Consider the following 21391-nt stretch of genomic DNA (forward strand, 5'->3'; position numbering starts at 1 on the left):
CTACACGGAAACCAAGGTCCACCCAAGGGACAAGTTCCAGAGCAAGACATACCATGCTAATTCTCCAGCAAAGCAGGAACACAACCCTGAACATTAAAAGACAAGCTGTCCAAAGCCATGCCAAACTCACAGACACCCCAAAACTCACTACTGGACACTTCACTGCGCTCTAGAGAGAAGAGATCCAGGTCCACCCACCAGAACACAGATGCAAGCTCCCCTAACCAGGAAACCCTGACAAGCCACTAGTCCAAACCCACCCACAGGAAGCATGCTCCACAATAAAGAGGAAACACAAACTTCCAGCCTACAGAAAAGCACCCCAAACACAGCAATCAAAACAAAATGAAAAGGCAGAGAAATATTCAGCAGGTAAGGGAACATGATAAATGCTCACCAAACCAAACAAAAGAGGAGGAGATATGGAGTCTACCTGAAAAAGATTCAGAATAATGATAATACAGCTGATCCAAAATCTTGAAAACAAAAATGAGTTATAGATAAATAGACTAGAGACAAGGATTGAGAAGATGCAAGAAATGTTTAACAAGGACCTAGAAGAAATAAAGAAGAGTCAATCAATAATGAATAATGCAAAAATAAAAATGAATAATGCAATAAATGAGATCAAAAACACTCTGGAGGAAACCAACAGTAGAATAACTGAGGCAGAAGATAGGATAAGTGAGGTGGAAGACAGAATGGTGGAGATAAATGAAGCAGAGAGGAAAAAAGAATAGAAAGAAATGGGGACAACCTCAGAGACCTCTGGGACAATGTTAAATACCCGAACATACAAATCATAGGTGTCCCAGAAGAACAAGACAAAAAGACAGGGCATGAGAAAATACCTGAGGAGATAATAGTTGAAAACTTCCCTAAAATGGGGAAGGAAATAGACACCCAAGTCCAAGAAACCCAGAGAGTCCCAAACAGAATAAACCCAAGGAAAAACACCCCAAGACACATATTAATCAAACTAATGAAGAGCAAATATCAAAAGCAGCAAGGGAAAAGCAACAAATAACATACAAAGGGATCCCCATAAGGATAACAGCTGATCCTTCAATAGAAACTCTTCAGGCCAGGAGGGAAAGGCAGGACATACTTACGGTGCTGAAAGAGAAAAACCTACAACCAAGATTACTATACCCAGCAAGGATCTCATTCAAATATGAAGGAGAAATCAAAAGCTTTACAGACAAGCAAAAGCTGGGAGCATTCAGCACTACCAAACCAGCTCATCAACAAATGCTATAGGATCTTCTCTAGAAAGGAAACACAGAAAAGGTTTATAAACTCAAACCCAAAACAACAAAGTAAATGGCAATGGGATCATACCTATCAATAATTACCTTAAATGTAAATAGGTTGAATGCCCCAACCACAGACAGACTGGCTGGATGGATACAAAAATAAGACCCCTATATATGCTGTCTACAAGAGATCCACCTCAAGCCAAGGGACACATACAGACTGAAAGTGAAGAGCTGGCAAAAGATATTTCATGCGAATGTAGACCAAAAGAAAGCAGGAGTAGCAATACTAATATCAGATAAAATAGACTTTGAAATAAAGATCACAAAAGAGACAAAAAAAGAAAACTATACGCCAATCTCATGATAAACACAGATGCAAAAATTCTCAACAAAATTCTAGCAAACAGAATCCAACAATCTATTAAAAAGATCATACATCATGACCAAGTGGGCTTTATGCCAAGGATGCAAGGACTCTTCAATATTGCAAATCAATCAATGTTATATAACACATTAATAAATTGAAAGATAAAAACCATATGATTATCTCAACAGATGCAGAGAAAGCATTTGACAAAATTCAATACCCATTATGATAAAAACTCTCCAGAAAGCAGGCATAGAAGGAATATACCTCAACATAATAAAAGCCATATATGATAAACCCACAGCAAACATTATCCTTAATGGTGAAAAACTGCAAGCATTTCCCATAAAATCAGGAACAAGACAAGGGTGCCCGCTCTCACCACTACTATTCAATATAGTTTTGGAAGTTTTAGCCACAGCAATCAGAGAAGACAAAGAAATAAAAGGAATCCAAATTGGAAAAGAAGTAAAACTCTCACTGCTTGTAGATGGCATGATTCTCTACATAGAAAACTCTGAAGACACCACCAGAAAATTACTAGAGCTAATCAATGAATATAGTTGCAGCATATAAAATTAATACACAGAAATCCCTTTCATTCCTATACACTAACAATGAGAAAAGAGAAAGAGAAATTAAGGAAACAATCCCATTTACCATAGCAAAAAAAAATAATAAAATACTTAGGAATAAATCTACCTAAAGAAACAAAATACCTATATATAGAAAACTATAAAACACTGATGAAAGAAATCAAAGAAGACACAAATAGATGGAGAAATATACCATGTTCATGGATCAGAAGAATCAATATAGTGAAAATGAGTATACTACCCAAAGCAAACTACAGATTCAATGCAATATCGATCAAGCTACCAACGATATTTTTCAGAGAACTAAAACAAATAATTTCACAATTTGTATGGAAATACAAAAAGCCTTGAATACCAAAGCAATCTTGAGAAAGAAGAATAGAAGTGGAGGAATCAACCTGCCTGACTTCAGACTATACTACAAAGCTATAGTCATCAAGAAGACAGTATGGTATTGGCACAAAGACAGAAATAAAGATCAACGGAACAAAATAGAAAGCCCAGAGATAAATCCATGCACCTGTGGACACCTTATCTTTTACAAAGGAGGCAAAAATATACAATGGAGAAAAGACAATCTCTTTAACAAGCGGTGCTGGAAAAACTGCTCAACCACCTGTAAAAGAATGAAACTAGAACACTTTATAACACCATACACAAAAATAAACTCAAAATGAATTAAAGATCTAAATGTAAGATCAGAAACTATAAAACTCCTAAAGGAAAACATAGGCAAAACACTATCTGACATAAATCACGGCAAAATCCTCTATGACCCACCTCCCAGAGTAATGGAAATAAAAGCAAAAATAAACAAATGGGACCTAATTAAAATTAAAAGCTTTTTTGCACAACAAAGGAAACTATAAGCAAGGTGAAAAGACAGCCTTCAGAATGGGAGAAAATAATAGAAATGAAGCAATTGACAAAGAATCTCAATAATATACAAGCAACTCCTGCAGCTCAATTCCAGAAAAATAAATGACCCAATCAAAAAATGGGCCAAAGAACTAAACAGACATTTCTCTAAAGAAGACATACAGATGGCTAACAAACACATGAAAAGATGCTCAACATCACTCATGATCAGAGAAATGCAAATCAAAATCATAATGAGGTACCATCTCTTGCCGGTCAGAACAGCTGTGATCCAAAAGTCTACAAGCAATAAATGCTGGAGAGGGTGTGGAGAAAAGGGAACACTCTTACACTGTTGGTGGGAATGCAAACTAGTACAGCCACTATGGAGGACAGTGTGGAGATTCCTTAAAAAACTGGAAATAGAACTGCCATATGACCCAGCAATCCCACTGCTGGGCATACACACTGAGGAAACCAGAATGGAAAGAGACATGTGTACCCCAATTTTCATCGCAGCACTGTTAACAATAGCCAGGACATGGAAGCAACCTAGATGTCCATTGGCAGATGAATGGATAAGAAAGCTGTGGTACATATACACAATGGAATATTACTCAGTTATTAAAAAGAACACATTTGAATCAGTTCTAATGAGATGGATGAAACTGGAATCTATTATACAGAGTGAAGTCAGAAAGAAAAAGACCAATGCAGTATATTAACACATATATATGGAATTTAGAAAGACAGTAATGACGACCCTATACACAAGACAACAAAAGAGATAGAGATGTAAAGCACAGACTTTTGGACTCTGTGGGAGAAGGCGAGCATGGGATGATTTGAGAGAAAAGTATTGAAACATGTATATTACCATACATGAAATAGATGACCAGTCTAAGTTCGATGCATGAAACAGGGCACTCAAAGCCGGTGCACTGGGACAACCCAGAGGGATGGGATGAGGAGGGTGGGAGGGGGCTTCGGGATGGGGGACACATGTACACCTGTGACCAATTCATGTCAATGTATGGCAAAAACCACTACAATATTGTAAAGCAAATCCTCCAATTAAAATAAATTTTTTAAAAAAGATATGTTTGTATATTCTAGCCTCAGATAGTTAAGTATAACTCTTACCCATCAAATTTCTGCCTCCTTTTAGCATGTATATGTATCTGTTCCTTTTCCGTGCTCTTCTTTCAACTAGTCACTGCTCTTGTTACAATTTTAACTAACAGACAAGTGATTAGAAAAGATAAATGTACTCATAATTGTGACAACTTCCTATTGCTTTGTCTATGCAAATAACAGGTCATTTTTCAACTATCTCCTCTTAGACTACTGTTTTCATACTACCAAATGTGAAGTTAAATGATGAACTTTTTGAAAAACAAATAAGCTGTAAAATTAAATTCCCGCTCTGTAATTATCCCCTTTGTTTCCATTATTTCACTTACAAAATGGTTTTCTATTTTCATTTGTTGACATCTATTTATAAAGAGCAATTACCTTCACAAATTCCATAGCAAAGAATTTTTTGTATTCCATCTCCATAAAAAAACTGCTGAAGATCAACTCGTGAAGGATCTTACGGGCACCTATAAATCATTTTGGGGAGAAGTGGGAGGAGCATTGCCAAAGCAAAGAAAACATTTTAGCTATTAGTAGTGGCAGAAAACTATAAAAATATTTCACATGCTAATAGACTTCAAGGACTCAAATATTAGTGGCACTTATCACGTTAATATTTAAGAGCTAGAATTTAAGATACATACATGTCATGCCTTTTCCCTTATTTTCTGTACCCGTCTCACTGCTGTACCTTTTACTTCATCCTACTTCGTCCAACCTTTCTCCATTTCTTTTCATTCTGTCTCACTAAAAACTATCCTATGTACCTTCCCTTCTCCATCCCCTTTAGGCTTTCTCTAACTTTTTACTTTTGGGTCTTCGTTTAGATTTTAAAAATGAAAATTAACATGGCTTTTATAATGGCATTACTACATGAATACATACATACTCTTTTTTACTGGTTCTGACTAAATGAAAAGGCACTACAATTAAAAGGCAATCTCCCTGGGTTTTAACACAGAGGAATACATATTGACTGCTTAATCTCACCCTGAAAATATAATATCTTATCAAGTTAATTGATTTAATAAACAAAAGAGATCACAACTCCACTACAGCTGTAATATTCCTTTGCTTCAAAGCAAGAAGTGTAAGTAAAGATCTACCTACCTTTATAAAGCTTTGCATCCCAAAGCATTAACCTGCTTATGAGACAGGGATTCTCTGAGCCAGGTTCTTCTCTAAGGCAAGCTTGGCAAAAGATCTGTCTGAAGTCACCTACAAACAAAAGAAGTTACATAGTTTTTATTCTTAAAGTATTTCTCCCAAAAATACATTTCCTATAAGAACATATGAAAAAACTAACAGTAAATGCTCTCATACTTGATGTCAAGAATAATTCTGTCAACATCAAAGAATCAAGAGCCAACAAAACATTATTCATAGCATTTGAAATGCAATACTGAAAATAATCAAAATGCATAAAAAACAAACATTTTACTTTATACTCAACAACATTTTAAAATCTGTGGCTATTTAAAAAGACAATATTTTATGAAAAATAAGAAAAACAGGCTATATGCTTACTTGAGTAGCTCATAATTTTATTCATCCAGGACCCCAGACGCAAAGCAAATTTCTGATGCGCCATAACCTCAGAGTGTAATACTTCTACATGAAGTGGATGTTGAGAGACATTTTCTGAATGACTCTACAAATGAAAGGAATATTAAAAACAAACTAGTTTTTAAATTTTTGTTTTAAAAGTTATCTAGTCCTCAAAAAAAACAAATCATATAACTGTTACATTTTCAAAACTCTGGGTTTAAATGCTCCAAACTTATGTTTACTTAGGATGTCAAACCATTTCAACAATATAACTGTTTTACTTGGGCTCTTGTACATTCCTCTTAACATTTTCGTTTTGACCCTAATTCAGAAAATTACCTTTATATCTTCCTTTGCTTCCTGGCAAGCAGCAAAAGCACCTGCTTTAACAGCCCGACGGCCCTAATTTTAGACAAACATGAGAATTAAGTAGTAGATTGACAATCCCAATCAACAAGTAATATAAAACCCAAAGACCCAACAAGCTCTTAATTATTAATCATTTTTGACCACCTAAAAATCCTAAGATTGATAACACCTATAAGATAAACAGACTCTTGAGAGTCCCTTGGACTGCAAGGAGATCCAACCAGTCCATTCTGAAGGAGATCAGCCCTGGGATTTCTTTGGAAGGAATGATGCTAAAGCTGAAACTCCAGTACTCTGGCCACCTCATGCGAGGAGTTGACTCATTGGAAAAGACTCTGATGCTGGGAGGGATTGAGGGCAAGAGGAGAAGGGGACGACAGAGGATGAGATGGCTGGATGGCATCACTGACTTGATGGACGTGAGTCTGAGTGAACTCCGGGCGTTGGTGATGGATAGGGAGGCCTGGAGTGCTGCGATTCATGGGGTCGCAAAGATTTGGACACGACTGAGCGACTGATCTGATCTGATCCGATGCAGCTTCAGAACTTTCAATGCCACTAGTAGGGAATTTCTATACTTTAGGGACTCAGATTTCTTGTTTCACAAAAATGTCATTATTTACTTATTGTACTCTATTAGATAACAATAAATTAGCTTTAATAAACTACTATTATTAATATAGGCCTTAGATACTTTTCATGAGTGAAACTGAAATTCTTCAACATGTGTTACATAATATACATGTAGTCCACTAGTGGGTTAGAGGTGTGGCCTAATGGATACTGACTTCTCAAGTCCTAGAATCATAATACCAGTAACTAGTGTCATCATGCTTCTTCCACTGTGTTACACTCCTCTTGAGGGTAGGGATTAGGTTAATATTTCTTCTGCTTATCTGAAGAACACATTTTGCTTTGGATGGGTGTTAAATAAAAGCTGAGCCATGTTATCAACATTATTCTATAAATAGTTTTAATAAATACTGTTAAGCTAACCAACTTTTCAGGATTCATGTATTTAGTCATTTATTCAATAATTTACAGAAACAGAACTAAGGTTGAGCTGACATTCTTAACTGCTCTTTGCCAAATATATTCAGTAACTTTCTATTTAGACTAAAAAAGGAAAATAATAGAAATCTAAAACTGTAATATACACACACAGAAAAACCAAGTTTCAACCAATTTACTTAGGCTATAAGGAATAAATGAAGAGCATGGTTGTACCTAACACACTACTAAAGCACTTGGCAAGGGCTACAGAGCTACTTGGCAACACCCAATTTCCAGGAAGCTGAAGAAGACAGTATAATAATTCAAATGAAACTCATGAACCTCTTTGTCTATGGCGGTGGTGTGCATCTGGGCCTCTGCAAGTTCACAGTCAAGAGCTCTTTGTAGACTGTATATGACATGGTCATATGAATGGTGTTCGTCATTGAAAAGGACACAGTAGTATCTATCATTTTTCTCCCTGTTTAAAACAAAAAGATACATATTCAGACACTGCAACAAATAAGCAAAGGAAAACATGAAAACCAGACTAAAATAAAAAATGCCCTGTGATGAGTAGCACCATGTAGTTTCCTGTGTATGAGAAAAGTGAAAGTGAAGTCATGTCCAACTCTTTGCAACCCCATGGATTGCAGCCTAAGAGGCTCCTCTGTCCATGGAATTTTCCAGGCAAGAATACTGGAGTGGGTTGCCATTTCCTTCTCCAAAGTACCACTCTAATACTAGTATAGGAGATGATTTTAAGTGGTACAGTGCCATAAAATTTTAAAACTCTGATAAAAGTATCAATTTTTTCATGTTTATCCCCAATTTTTCTTACTTCCAGAAGTAAAATGTTATTCTCATTAAGTGGCAGTATATCTTTAATACCATTCATAACTCTTGCTAATCTCCCACTCTGACAAAGGGAGACAAGCCTCAGGCTCAGAACTTTCAAGCAGGGAATGACAAATAGTCAAGATTTCACTAACATTTAGTTTTCATTTATTTTTGTTTCTACCTTCTATTTATTTTAAGAAGTACTGGTTTTATAGTACATTTAAGTTTTTTTTTTAAGGTGTATAGATTTTAAGTGCCAGCACTACCATTTGACTGCAAAACCTCAGACAAATCACTTAAGCATTTAATCTTGCTGAGATGATGGTATCTTTTACATCTCTAAGAAGAGATGTATAATATCTCCATTTGAGTGTGAGGACCTTATAAAATATGTGAAAATGGTTGTGGGCTACAGCTACACAAATGTCAGAAATCACTACCAGTTTTAAACAGATTATAATAATCTTCCACTAAATAGTCAATTGATCCTCATAACTATAAGAGGCAGCTTTTCTTGAGCCTCTTGTACCTTAGGAAATAACAGATTCAAAATGACTTCTCTTTCGTCCCAAAGTCAAGAAACAATGAGAATTAGAAATCAGATCTGTGAATCTGAAGTACAGTGCTGTCTACATACATGACCACATTCAAGCAACCCACCCTTTTTAGACAGGCAGACTGCCAGAATTATGCTTACCAACACAAAATTTCTTAAAGCATTTAACTGATGCTATCAATGTATTTGAAATTAAAACTTTTTTGGACATAATTTCTGATGACCTTTATTTTTCCAAGCAGTTTATGGTCCCGTAAAAGTCAAAATGATACATTCAATGTCTTTAAAAATTGAAATTCTTAAGTCTTTCTCCTAAAAGAATACAAATAAACCCAGTAAACTCAAAAAACTGTATTTAGATTTGTGAAACCCCTAATATTACACAGGTAGAAAAATTCCCACAAGGCCCAAACTGTATTTCATATCAGGTCTTGAATTCTCTTTTGCCTTTTGTAAATTAAGAGCCAATATTGCTGTCACTAAAAGACTTATAGTTGTTAGAAACTGCTGGGTTTTAGCTAAAAACAAAAACAAAAAACCTCTTAAATTCCTACACGTGAAATAATCCTAGATCCCAACGCATAGGACAAAGGGATATATCTCCTTATTCTGACCATCAAAATTTTTGATCAAGAAAAGTGCTAAAGATCTGGACTACAAGGGAAACACTGTTCTGAAGTCCCCACCTTAGTTCACGAACCTCTCAGGGAACCTGGAAGTTGGTCCAGGCCAGGATCAAACTGGGAAATTTACTTCCTTGCTGGGATGAATGGCTGCTAAGAACTTGTAAATCATTGAGAACAACACCCCCAAAATGTTTTTTCTTAAAAATCAGAAGCTCCTGATTAAGCCCTTCTTTTGCCTTAACTTCTGTATAACGTCTTAGCAGAGCATCTCGTATAAATGGACATTTTGGAAAAATTCTGTATATAAAATTTTCACAATGATAGTTAAGTTAAAGCACTAGATAAAAACAAAAGACATTTTTCAAATACTCATTTTGCAATATAAATAACCATCATGAAAACTTCCGCCTTTATAAAAAATCCCTTACCTTTTCTGGAGTTCAGGAGGCAGTTCTTTTTCTTCTTCCCATATAGTCATTTCTACAATGTATTTTATCACCGAAGGGAATATTTTCCTGGCTTGGGCAATTACCTCTTCATTCAATGGACAGCGTAAGTTCTGCAAGAAAGTATAGAAAAACATATTCTCAATGTTGTATACAAGTAAGTGGATGAGAATGATAATGTTATTAATTTATAAGAACAATATTAATAAGTTCATTTACACCATCCTCCAGAATGAATTTAACTTCAGCCCAAGAGGTTGCTGTTCACACTGTTTAGCTGAATTCCTTGTGGCCAAGTTGGTGCTACAGATGACAGAAAGGAAAGGAGGCAAAATCATGGAAGCCTCCCTTATGACACTCTTCCTTATGAATGTTCTTTTCTGCCTGAGTAAACTAATCATATCAGAGAACAACGAGTTATAGGGTTTTGTTTTTCCCTACAGTTTACAAAAACATTTCTCATTTAATTTATTTCAACCAATCCTTACAGCCACTCTGTTAAGGCAGAAAATTTATGGCATTTAAGAGATAAAGATTCCATCTAAGGACTTCTGGGGTAGTCCAATGGTTAAGGATCTGCCTGCCAACACAGGGGACATGGGTTTGATCCTTAGTATAGGAAGATTCCACATGTCTTGGGGCAACTAAACCCATGTGCCACAACTATGGAACCCCATGTGCTCTAGAACCCACACACAGCAACAAGAGAAGCCACCACAATGAGAATCCCGTGCACTGCAACTACAGAGTTGTCCCTGCTTGCCACAACTAGAGAACACCTGCTTGTAGCGACAAAGACCCAGCACAGCCAAATATAAATAAATAAATATTAAAAAAAATTTTTTTTAAAAGATCCCATTCAAGGTCAAAGAGCCTCTAAATGGATATAAAAAGCAATACTAACATCCGAGTCTTTTGACTTTCATGGGAAAAAAAATGTTCATTTCATTAAAGGATACCACTTCCTTAATAGGTTTGTTCAAACCAATTAGCTAAAAAAAAAAAAAAAAGCATTTAACTGCTCTGCATCATAAACCATTAGTGAAATGCAAGTCAAAACCATAGTGAGATGCCTCTTCATACCTGCTAAGGTGACTATTATCAAAAAGGCAGGTAACAAGTGTTGGACAGAATGCGGAGAAACCTGAACCCTATACACTGCTGATGGAAATGTATGATGGTACAATTTGGAAAAGTCTGAGAGATGCTCAAAATGTTAAGTATAGTGACCTTATAATCCACCAGTTCCACCCTGAGATATCTACCCAAGAAAAATGAAAACATATATCTACACAAAAAATTTGCACACAAATGCTCATAGCAGCATTACTCATAATAGCCAAAAAGTGGAAACAACCTAGATTTCCACAGACTGACGAATGGATAAATAAAATGATGCATAATCCATACAATGGAATATTATTTGGCCACAAAAATAAACTATATGCTAAAAAAGTACTAAAGTATACTCTTGAAATGGGTGAGTTTTTTAATATAGTATGCAAATCATAACTCAATAAGTTGTTTAAACAAAGCAGTAAGCAGGAAAACAAATATAGTAGCTCTTTAATAAGACACACACACACACACACATAAAAATCCAATAGAAATTCAGTAGAAGGCTTTAATATTCAATTTTTAACCTACCTGCTATACACCATACTAATGAACTGCATTTTATTCTGTGGTGACCAAAACATTAATCTACACATTTACTCTTCTGCACCTATTCTTCCTACTCCCCAACGCTTTATTATTTTCTTTTCTACCATCTCTTCAATATGTCACCTTTTCTCTGGAGATTTTACTCAGAAGCTTTTGCTAGAAAGAGAGAAAAAGAGTGCCAAAGGTACTAAGAGCAACATTAATCCACTATGTTCTTATTTCTTATCTTCTTTAGCTTTAGAAATATTTCCTTTCAATTCTTAATCGAAGTAGTCTGAAATGAAAAGTTACAAGAATCTACTTATTACTTCTATACTATATCAGAAGCTAAATTCTTCAGAAGAGTTCTGGTAAGTAGAGAAGAAACTTTTAAATAAATCATGTATAGCTTTTATATATATATATATATTATAAGGTCCATTAGAGGGAACAACAGAGTGATGATCAAAATCAATTTTTAAAAAACCTTAATAATAAACCCAAAATGTACTACAGAACTAGAAAGAAATTTCCCTTAAACATACTTTTAGAGATATTGCCAAATGCTGGACTATAGGCTGATCGGTATTGACCAGGTCTAATTACACTTGGTAAATCCCTATTATGGCTGGCACAATGCCACACACCTGGCAGAGTATGGATTTCACACTCACCAAAGCAGAGACAAAACAAAGGTGAAGCACAGAGGACTCTTGGGGGGCAACTGATTAGTTATATGCTAGCTGTAAGTATGTTCCCACATTCAGATCATGAATCTGTTCCTGAGTATACAGATTTGCAGACATAACAAGCCTGAATGATCTATTTCTTTTTGAATCTAATTATAAATCCAAAGAAACCCAAGAAGACCAGGTTAGTTCAGGACTCAATTCAGTGTTCTGAGGCCATATGACTCGGGAAAACCACAAATAGACTGGAACCCCAAGAGGTAGGAAGAAAGAGGCTAGTTCTGTAAACTTGATGAGCACTTAGGTTGATTCAATATCTTGGCTACTGTAAATAATGCTGCATAAACAAGGGTGCATGTATCTTTTGAAATTAAATAAATTTTGTACTTCTTTCTTCTTAATTTTATCTTTGGATTGTTCATTACTAATGTATAAAATACAAGTAATTTTTGTATCTCATATCCTGCAATCGTGCTGAACTTGTTTATTAGTTCTAACAATGTTTTAATGGATTCCTTAGGATTTTCTATATACAAAATCACATCATCTGCAGTTTTACTTCTTCCTTTCCAATTTGGGTGCTTTTTATATTTTTTTCTTGTCTAACTGCCTCAGCTGGAATGTCCATTATACTAATGAATGGATACTCACTGTGGCAAAGCAGAATATGCCTTACTCCCCATCTTAGGAGGAAAGTATCCAAAAGTATCCTAAAACTGAGTTTTAGGTTCTTTTGACACAAATCCATCCTCACCAGCCTACCTCACCTATTCCCTAATTCATATCTTGAGTCAGGTATTTTTACAACAAGGCCTGGTTTCTTTTAGTAGAAAATGGTACTTAAGAGATCAAAATATAGACCCTAGGGATATTCAGGAACAGTTTAAAGAATACAAAAACTATTTATTCCTTAAGTTTTAAAAAGGATTCTTCTGTGAAACCATTTGAGCATGGTATTTTTTAGAAAGTACTTTCTTGTGACAACTTTTTAAATTTCTTCAATGGTTATTAACTGTTAAAGTTTTTTCTGTTCTTGAATAAATTATAACTATACTGTTGGATTAAGGAATCTATTTTCAAATGTCTTTGCACAGAGTCATATAAAAAGCCTTTTATAATCCTCCTGTGTCTGTGGTTCAATGGTCATTTTCCCATTCTCCTTTTTAATTGTCGCTATCTGGGCTTACAGTTTTTCTTCTTGATTAGGAGGTATAGTGGATAATATGTTCATTGATTTTTTTTTTCCTTTAAGAATAGCAATTACGGAATTTATGTGTTAGTTCTATTGTTTTCTAATTCATTATATCCTCCTGTTTCATAATAACTACTTCCATTCACTCTTTTAGGATAATATATTGTTTATTCTTACTTATCAATTTGACTGCTTAACAAACAACTAATCTGAGTTCATCTTTTCAGTGTAAATTCACTCCTTTGGAGAAATATGGAATCAAACCTTTATCAATTTATCAAATCTTTAAATCCTCTAGAATCAAATACAACTCCTTACATTTAAATATTAGAACATAAAATCAGGATTCTCGAAGGAATTCAGCTTAACCCATACAAATAACATTTCTATTTAATTTCATCAAGCTTAAAATAGCAATTAAAAAATAGTAATATTCTTACCTCTTTTGTGGTACCTGCTCTTCCAGGTTCATGACTTATACAAAAAGGACCAGTTTTCCATGCTTCTGTGTCCCCACAGTCACAAAATCCTCCTCCAGTAGAAGTATGCATCTGACAAATGAAAATGTGTGTGTTAATTTCAAAACATTTTACAAAGCAAAGAAGAATGATAAAGAGAACTCAAATAATACATGTTTCCTGCTATTTAACCTTGATTGCCTTTAATATTATAGATAAATATCAAAAAATATTTTGATAACAAAAAAAATTCTCAATACTTAATCACAACAAAAATGGACCTTCAAAATTGATACATTTTTGAAACATACTCAGTTTTTAAATAGTTTAATAGTTTTTAAAACAGATTGTGTCATGTGCAAAAAAAAAAGAAAAAGAAAAATATATGACACCCAGAATGCTTGAGTAGATTTTATTATTAAACAGACTTTTTAAATCATTACAATGATACTAGCTTAAGTACTTAAGAAATGTATATTTTCATCCACATTAATATCCTACAGCAACTAAAACTTATTACAACATTTTTTTCTTTGAGGGTGCCTGTAAAAAAAATTATCTAAAATATAGTAGCTTAGATAGAGAAGGATGACAATGACCTGAATTTGAATCTTCCCCAAATCTCCCCCCTCCAAATTATACAACTAACAAGGAGAACAAGTAAAGCCACACATGACCCATGTCTGCAGGATTACTGGGAGTCAAAAAAATAAATACCACAACCTCCAAATGACTTCTGAGTTTCTGTTGCCTATCACTTCAAGCATGTGGATACAGACAATAGGAGAGGGAAGCTGCAAAGACTCCATTAAAGAGAACAGAAGGGTATAAAGGACTTAAATCAAGCACAGACAAAATCACATCCCAGAAGAGAAAGCTCAATGTCAAGGAACAAATACTGAACACAGATTGGGACTTGGTGGTTCACAGGGAAAGAGACTGAAGGTGAGCAGGACCAGAAGTGGCCACCTCTGAGAAGCATTACTTTTGGAGGAAAATCAAATACCTTTCAAAAGGTGGTAACCCCTTATAGAATGTGACAGTAAATGAAAGAAAGAAGAAAGAAAGCTTAAGAATCCTATAGAAACAAGAGAGAAACAAGACATGCCAAACCCTCCCCTCACTTCACCACCATCACCAGTAACATCTATAAAAGAAATTACACAGAAGAGGGTAAAACTGACAGAAGAGAGCACTTGTGAACACTATTCATGAAATGAAATAGAAAAAAGTACACCATATCCATGTGAAACTGTTGAAAAAAAAAAAAAAAGGTGCAAAATATAAATAAGAGCCAAAACTCAATTATGAAGCTGGAAGAAAATATAATGCTCTAAACTGAATTACCCATCCTCAAACAAGCATTAAAAACCGTTAATCAGATTAAGACACCTTTAATCATAAACACAAAAATTAAAAACAGAAATGGACAAAAAAGAAGAAATAAATGAGACCTGAATTAACTCAGAAGAAAAAAACAGAAGAAAATGATATATCAGAAGTAAATAGCATTGAAACAAAGCAGGGAAATAAGAGAATGAAAAGTAAGATGAAGCAAAGAAATACAGAATCAGAGGAAAAATGGTTGAAATAGAAGATAGGCCTAAGAAAGGTAGATAAGCTTAACGAGTCACCAAAGAAAAATCAAAACAATGGAACAGGGATGACAATCTAAGAGAACTTCTGAAAACAAACTGCCTTAATCTACACAGTGAAAGGGCCCTCAGTGACTGAGAAAAAACTCAGTATGATCAACTCCTAAAACTATTAGACTTTAAAGATAAAAGCCCTGAGGTTTTGGGCAAAAAGAAGAAATAACATAATCACAAGAAAATTAGACTGGCACCCGACTTCTCAACGGGAGAAGGCAATGGCAACCCACTCCAGTACTCATGCCTGGAATATCCCATGGATGGAGGTGCCTGGTAGGCTACAGTCCCTGGGGTCCCGAAGAGTCGGATGCGACTGAGCAACTTCACTTTCACTTTTCACTTTCATGCATTGGAGCAGGAAATGGCAACCCACTTCAGTGTTCTTGCCTGGAGAATCCCAGGGAAGGAGGAGCCTGGTGGGCTGCTGTCTATGGGATTGCACAGAGTCGGACACGACTGACGCGACTTAGCAGCAACTTAGCAGTAGCAGACTTCTCAATAGCAATACATGAAACAAGACAACAGCAGAGCAGCATTTTCATGAAAAGAAACAGTAAACCAAGGATATTATCTACAGCTAAGCTTTAAAAATACAATTTTGAATGTGTCAGAACTAAAGGAACACTGTATACACATGACCTTCCAGAGGGATCTGTCTGAGCAGTGATCAACAAACTCTCTGTAGGAACAGACAGTAAATATTTTAGGCTTTGCAAGCCATGAAATCTCTTTTGAATTACTCAGTTCTACTTTTGTAGTGAAGCAGCAGCCACAGATAATAAATAAGTGAATAAACATAGCTATGTTCCAATGAGAATTCATAGGCACTAAAATTTTAAATTTCATATAATTTTCATTTATCATGAAATATTATTGAGAGTCCCTTGGACTGCAAGGAGATCAAACCAGTCAATCCTAAAGGAAATCAGTCCTGAATACTCATTGGAAGGACTGATGCTAAAGCTCAAACTCCAATACTCTGGCCACCTGATGTGAAGAACTGACTCATTGGAAAAGACCCTGATGCTGGGAAAGATTAAGGGCAGGAGGAGAAGGGGACGACAGAGGATGACATGGTTGGATGGCATCATCACCTTGATGGACATGAGCTTAAGCAAGCTCCGGGAGTTGGTGATGCATAGGGAAGCCTGTTCTATGGGGTCGCAGAGTCGGACACAACTGAGCGACTGAACTGAGAACTGATTATTCTTCTTATTCTTTTTCACAATATAAAAACTAGCTTAGGGGCTTCCCTGGCAGTCCAGAGGTTAAGACTCTGCACTTCCACTTCAGGGGGCATGGATTCGATCCTTGGTTGGGGAACTGAGATCCCACATGGCTTGTGGTATGGCCAAAAGAAAAAAAGAATAAAAACTAAACTTAGCTTGCAGGCCATATATAAAAATAGATGGTGAACTGTATTGGACCCACAAACTGTAATTTACTGAACCCTAGAGGATGAGCCTCAGCTGACCAAGCAGTGACTGGAGAAACTTCAGAGAAAGGATAGTTGGTAAATATTTTATGTATGTAACTGTAATGCTAAGAACAAATCAAAGGGCTTCCCCATTGGCTAAGTGGTAAAGAATCCTCCTGCAATGCATGAGACATGGGTTCAATCCCTGGGTCAAGAAGATCCCCTGGAGAAGGGAATGGCAACCTTCTCCAGTATTCTTGCCTGGAAAATCCCATGGACAGAGGAACCTGGAAGGCTACAGTCCATGGGGTTAAAAAAGAGTTGGACATGACTTAGCGACTGAAAAACAACTAAGAACAAATCAATCATGTTGATGTTCGGGAGAAATCAACACAATACTGTTAAGCAATTATCTTTCAATTAAAACTAAAGAAATTTTTTAAAAAAAGGACAAATCAAAGGTGTTGAAAGATACATGCATAGAAGAATGTAAACTTTATACAACCTCACAATCAGAAAGACAACTAAAATAATGGGAGAAAGGAAAGAGAAAGCATTAGATTATCAACTACTAAGTAGGTAATAGGAAGAAAGCTAAGATACCATTAAAACTGACAAACTAGACAATGAAAAGTTAAGTAAGGGAGTAAAAAGGAACTAAAAGCACTATAAAAATTATTACTACAAATGTTACTACTAGAATGAAGGTAACAAAAGAAATTAGAATATACAAATCAATTTTATATACTGAGGAATGCTAAACTCATCCATAATTACTAAAAATGTAGTTTCAAATCAAAGTAAAAGTATAAACTTTAGTATAGGGAATGCCATGGAAGCAAGACATAAACTACAGAAGCATTAAAAAAAATTCTGGCAAACATAACTACATATTAATTAAAATGTCATTAAGGCAAATGACAGCATAAATCAAGTTTAAAAGACAGAAAATAGATTTCATACACATAACTTATGATCCAGCAATATCATTCTGAGGTTACCAAGAGAAATGAAAACAAATGTCCATACATAGACTTGTATTTGAATAGCTTTATTGAAAAGCTAGAAGTCAGTCCAGTATTCATCAAGTGATGAACAGGTACTATATTGTGGCATTTCCATACAATGGCATACTACCAGGCAATAAAAAGGAACAAATTGCTGATACATGAGAGGCGCTCAAAGGCATTATGTATGATTTCACTTATAAGACATTCTGAAAGGCCAAAACTATAGGGACAGAAAACAGATCAGTGAACGCCAGGAGCTAGGGGTATGTGAGCAAGAGGACTGCCTGCAAAACGACACTAGAGAAGTTTTGAAATGATATAAATGTTTTATATCTTATTGTGGCGGTTTGTTGTTGTTGTTCAGTTGCTAAGTCGTGTCCAACTCTGCAACTCCATGGACTGCGTGAGCATGCCAGGTTTCCCTATCCTTCACTATCTCCCAGAGTTCACCCAAGTTGATGTCCATTGAATCAGTGATGCCCTCCAGCCATCTCATCCTCTGTTGCCCCCTTCCTCTTCTGCCCTCAGTCCTTCCAAGCATCAGGGTCTCTTCTAATGGGTCGGTTCTTTGCATCAGGTGGCCAAAGTACTGGAGTTTCAGCATCACTCCTTCCAACAAATATTCAGGGTTGGATTCTTTTAGGATTGGCTGGTTTGACCTTTCTGCTGTCCAAGGGACTCTCAAGAGTCTTCTCCAGCACCACAGTTCAAAAGTATCAATTCTTCAGCCCTCAGCCTTCTTACAGTCCAACTCTCACATCCATACATGACTACTGGAAAAACCATAGCTTTCACTATACGGACTGGACCTTTGTCAGCAAAGTGATGTCTCTGCTTTTTAATACACTGTCTAAGTTTGTCATAGCTTTTCTTCCAAGGAGCCAAGTGTCTTTTAATTTCATGGTTGCAGTCACAGTCCACAGTGATTTTGGAGCCCAAGAAAATAAAATCTGACACTGTTTCCACTTTTCTCCCATCTATTTGCCATGAAGTGATGGGACCAGATGCCATGATGCTTAGTTTTTTGAATGCTAAGCTTTAAGCCAGTTTTTTCATTCTTCTCTTTTACCCTCATCAAGAGGCTCTTTAGTTCCTTTTCACTTTCTGCCATTTAGAGTGGTATCATCTGCACATCTGAGGTTACTGATATTTCTCCTTGCAATCTTGATTCCAGTTTGTGATTTATCCAGCCTGGCATTTTGCATGACATACTCTACATATATTAAATAAGCAGGGTGACAATATACAGCCTTGACATACTCCTTTCCCAATTCTGAACCAATCAATTGTTCCATGTCTGGTTCAAACTGTTGCTTCTTGAGCTCTATACAGGTTTCTCAGGAGGCAGGTAAGGTAGTCTGGTAATCCCATCTCTTTAAGAATTTTCCAGTTTGTTGTGATTCACGCAGTCAAAAGTTTTAGCGTAGTCAATAAAGCAGATGCTTTTCTGGTATTCCCTTGCTTTTTCTATGATCCAACAGATGTTGGCAATTTGGTCTCTGTCTGGTTCCATTGTCTTTTCTCAATCCAGATTGTACATCTGTAAATTATAGGTTCATGTACTGCTGAAGCCTAGATTGAGGGATTTTGAGAATTACCTTGATAGCATGTGAAATGAGTGCAATTGTGCAGTAGTTTGAACATTCTTTGGCATTGGCCTTCTTTGGGATTGTGATGAAAACCAACCTTTTCTAGTCCTGTGGCTGCTGCTGAGTTTTCCAATTTGCTGACATACTGAGTGCTGTATACTTTAACAGCATTGTAGGCTTTCCTGGTGGCTCAGATAGTAAAGAATCTGCCTGCAATGCAGAAGACCTGGTTTCGATCCCTGGACTGGGAAGATCCCCTGGAGAAGGAAATGGCTACCCACTCCAGTATTCTTTCCTGGAGAATTCCATGGACAGAGAAGCTTGGCAGGCTACAATCCACGGGGCCACAAAGAGTCGGACACGACTGAGCAACTAACATTTTCGCACTGTGGTAGTTACCAAACTGTATGTGTCTATGAAAACTCATGGAACTGTACACTTAGAAAGGTAGATTTTATTGTGTATCAATTATATCTTTAAAAATCTAACTTAAAAATGAAAAATTATTAAAGACAATCATATTAAGATAATATTTGTGAAGTATATAACATAGCAGTAAGAAAAAAGTAACAGAAAAATAAGGACAGAAATAGGCATTACACAGAAGAAATTAAATACAATTAAAAAATGAAAAGATGTTCATAATACTAGTAATAGAAGTGCAAACTAAAATAATCAGATAATTTGACTACTAACAGATTGGCAAAAAGTAAAAAGACTGATTAAATAAACTTCGGGACAGATATAGAGAAATGACTGTACACTGACACAGCAATTCAGAAAAAAATCTGGAAAAATCCATCAAAGTTTATGCACACACCCTTCAAGCCAGAAAACATACCTCTAAGAATCTAGTCTCAAGCACTCTTGAATATATACATTAGTGTATAAAAAAGGTATATGTATATGTTGCATTATTGGTTAATTCCTGTAAAACTGGAAGCAATGTAATTACCTAGAAAAGAGGGATGATTTAAGTATATAATGACATACTCCCACAAAGGAATACATGTAGCAATTAAGCAAGGCAAGAGTTATTATATGGATCTGATTCACAATGTACATTTAAATTGTATTCATTGGGGAATCTTTCCTCTCTGTTCCAATAAATCTTGGGCATACACATGACTCTCAGATAATAAAAGTTCTCATGGTCATGACAGTCTCTGTCCAGGCCTTAGAATGCCCAATTCTAAATAATGATCAAATTGTCAAGCTTTCTTTTTTTTTAATATAAATTTATTTATTTTAATTGGAGGCTAATTACTTTACAATACTGTATTGGTTTTGCCATACATCAACATGAATCTGCCATGGGTGTACATGTGTTCCCCATCCTGAACCCCTCTCCCACCATCCATCCCTCTGGTCATCCCAGTGCACCAGCCCCGAGCATCCTGTATCATGCATCGAACCTGGACTGGCAATTCGTTTCACATATGATATTACACATGTTTCAATGCCATTCTCCCAAATCATCCCACTCTCGCCCTCTCCCACAGAGTCCAAAAGACTGTTCTATACATCTGTGTCTCTTTTGCTGTCTCTTATACAGGGTTATCATTACTATCTTTCTAAATTCCATATATATGCGTTAGTATACTATATTGGTGTTTTTCTTTCTGGCTTACTTCACTCTGTATAATAGGCTCCAGTTTTTAAAAAAAAGCATAAACTTGGTAAAAAATTGGTAAATTATATTTCATGAGACTTTAAAATTTGGGGAATGTATCTACACAATTGAATGCTATTCAGCAAAAAAGTTTGTGAGCTACTAGCGACTAAATAACAGGTACAGTAATATGAGTGAATCATAAAAACAACACACTCAGTGAAAAAAGCCAGACACAAAAGCATATGTACTATATGATTTCATTACATAAAATTCTAGAAAAGGGAATACCAAACTACAGTGACAGGAACCAGATCAGTGACTACTTGGGGGCTACAATGTTCATCATAGCACTATTCATAATCACCCCAAAATAGAAACAACCCAAATGTCCATCAGCTGATGCACGCATAAATAAAATGTGGTATAGCCATACAGTGGCATATTATTTGATAATAAAAAGGAATAAACACAGATACATGCTACAGCCTGGATAATCAATGAAACATCATGCTAAGTGAAAGGAGCCAATT

The 21391-nt window shown here is 35.8% G+C and overlaps 1 protein-coding gene across 2 annotated transcripts in view; it reads right to left on the reverse strand.

Annotated features, from left to right (window-relative positions):
• The window catches only part of UBR1 (ubiquitin protein ligase E3 component n-recognin 1), a 158461-nt gene that overhangs the window by 102519 nt on the left and 34551 nt on the right, over window positions 1-21391 (reverse strand). For both annotated transcript variants that reach the window (XM_061430916.1, XM_061430917.1), the window contains exons 4-10: window positions 13561-13671; window positions 9578-9708; window positions 7470-7608; window positions 6105-6167; window positions 5745-5868; window positions 5328-5435; window positions 4596-4684 (exon numbers count right to left, since the gene is read on the reverse strand). In XM_061430916.1, coding sequence (XP_061286900.1) covers window positions 4596-4684; window positions 5328-5435; window positions 5745-5868; window positions 6105-6167; window positions 7470-7608; window positions 9578-9708; window positions 13561-13671 — 765 coding nt within the window. The remainder of the gene's footprint in view (window positions 1-4595; window positions 4685-5327; window positions 5436-5744; window positions 5869-6104; window positions 6168-7469; window positions 7609-9577; window positions 9709-13560; window positions 13672-21391) is intronic.

The sequence above is a fragment of the Bos javanicus genome, chromosome 10 (genome assembly GCF_032452875.1).
Source record: "Bos javanicus breed banteng chromosome 10, ARS-OSU_banteng_1.0, whole genome shotgun sequence".
Lineage (NCBI taxonomy): Eukaryota > Metazoa > Chordata > Mammalia > Artiodactyla > Bovidae > Bos > Bos javanicus.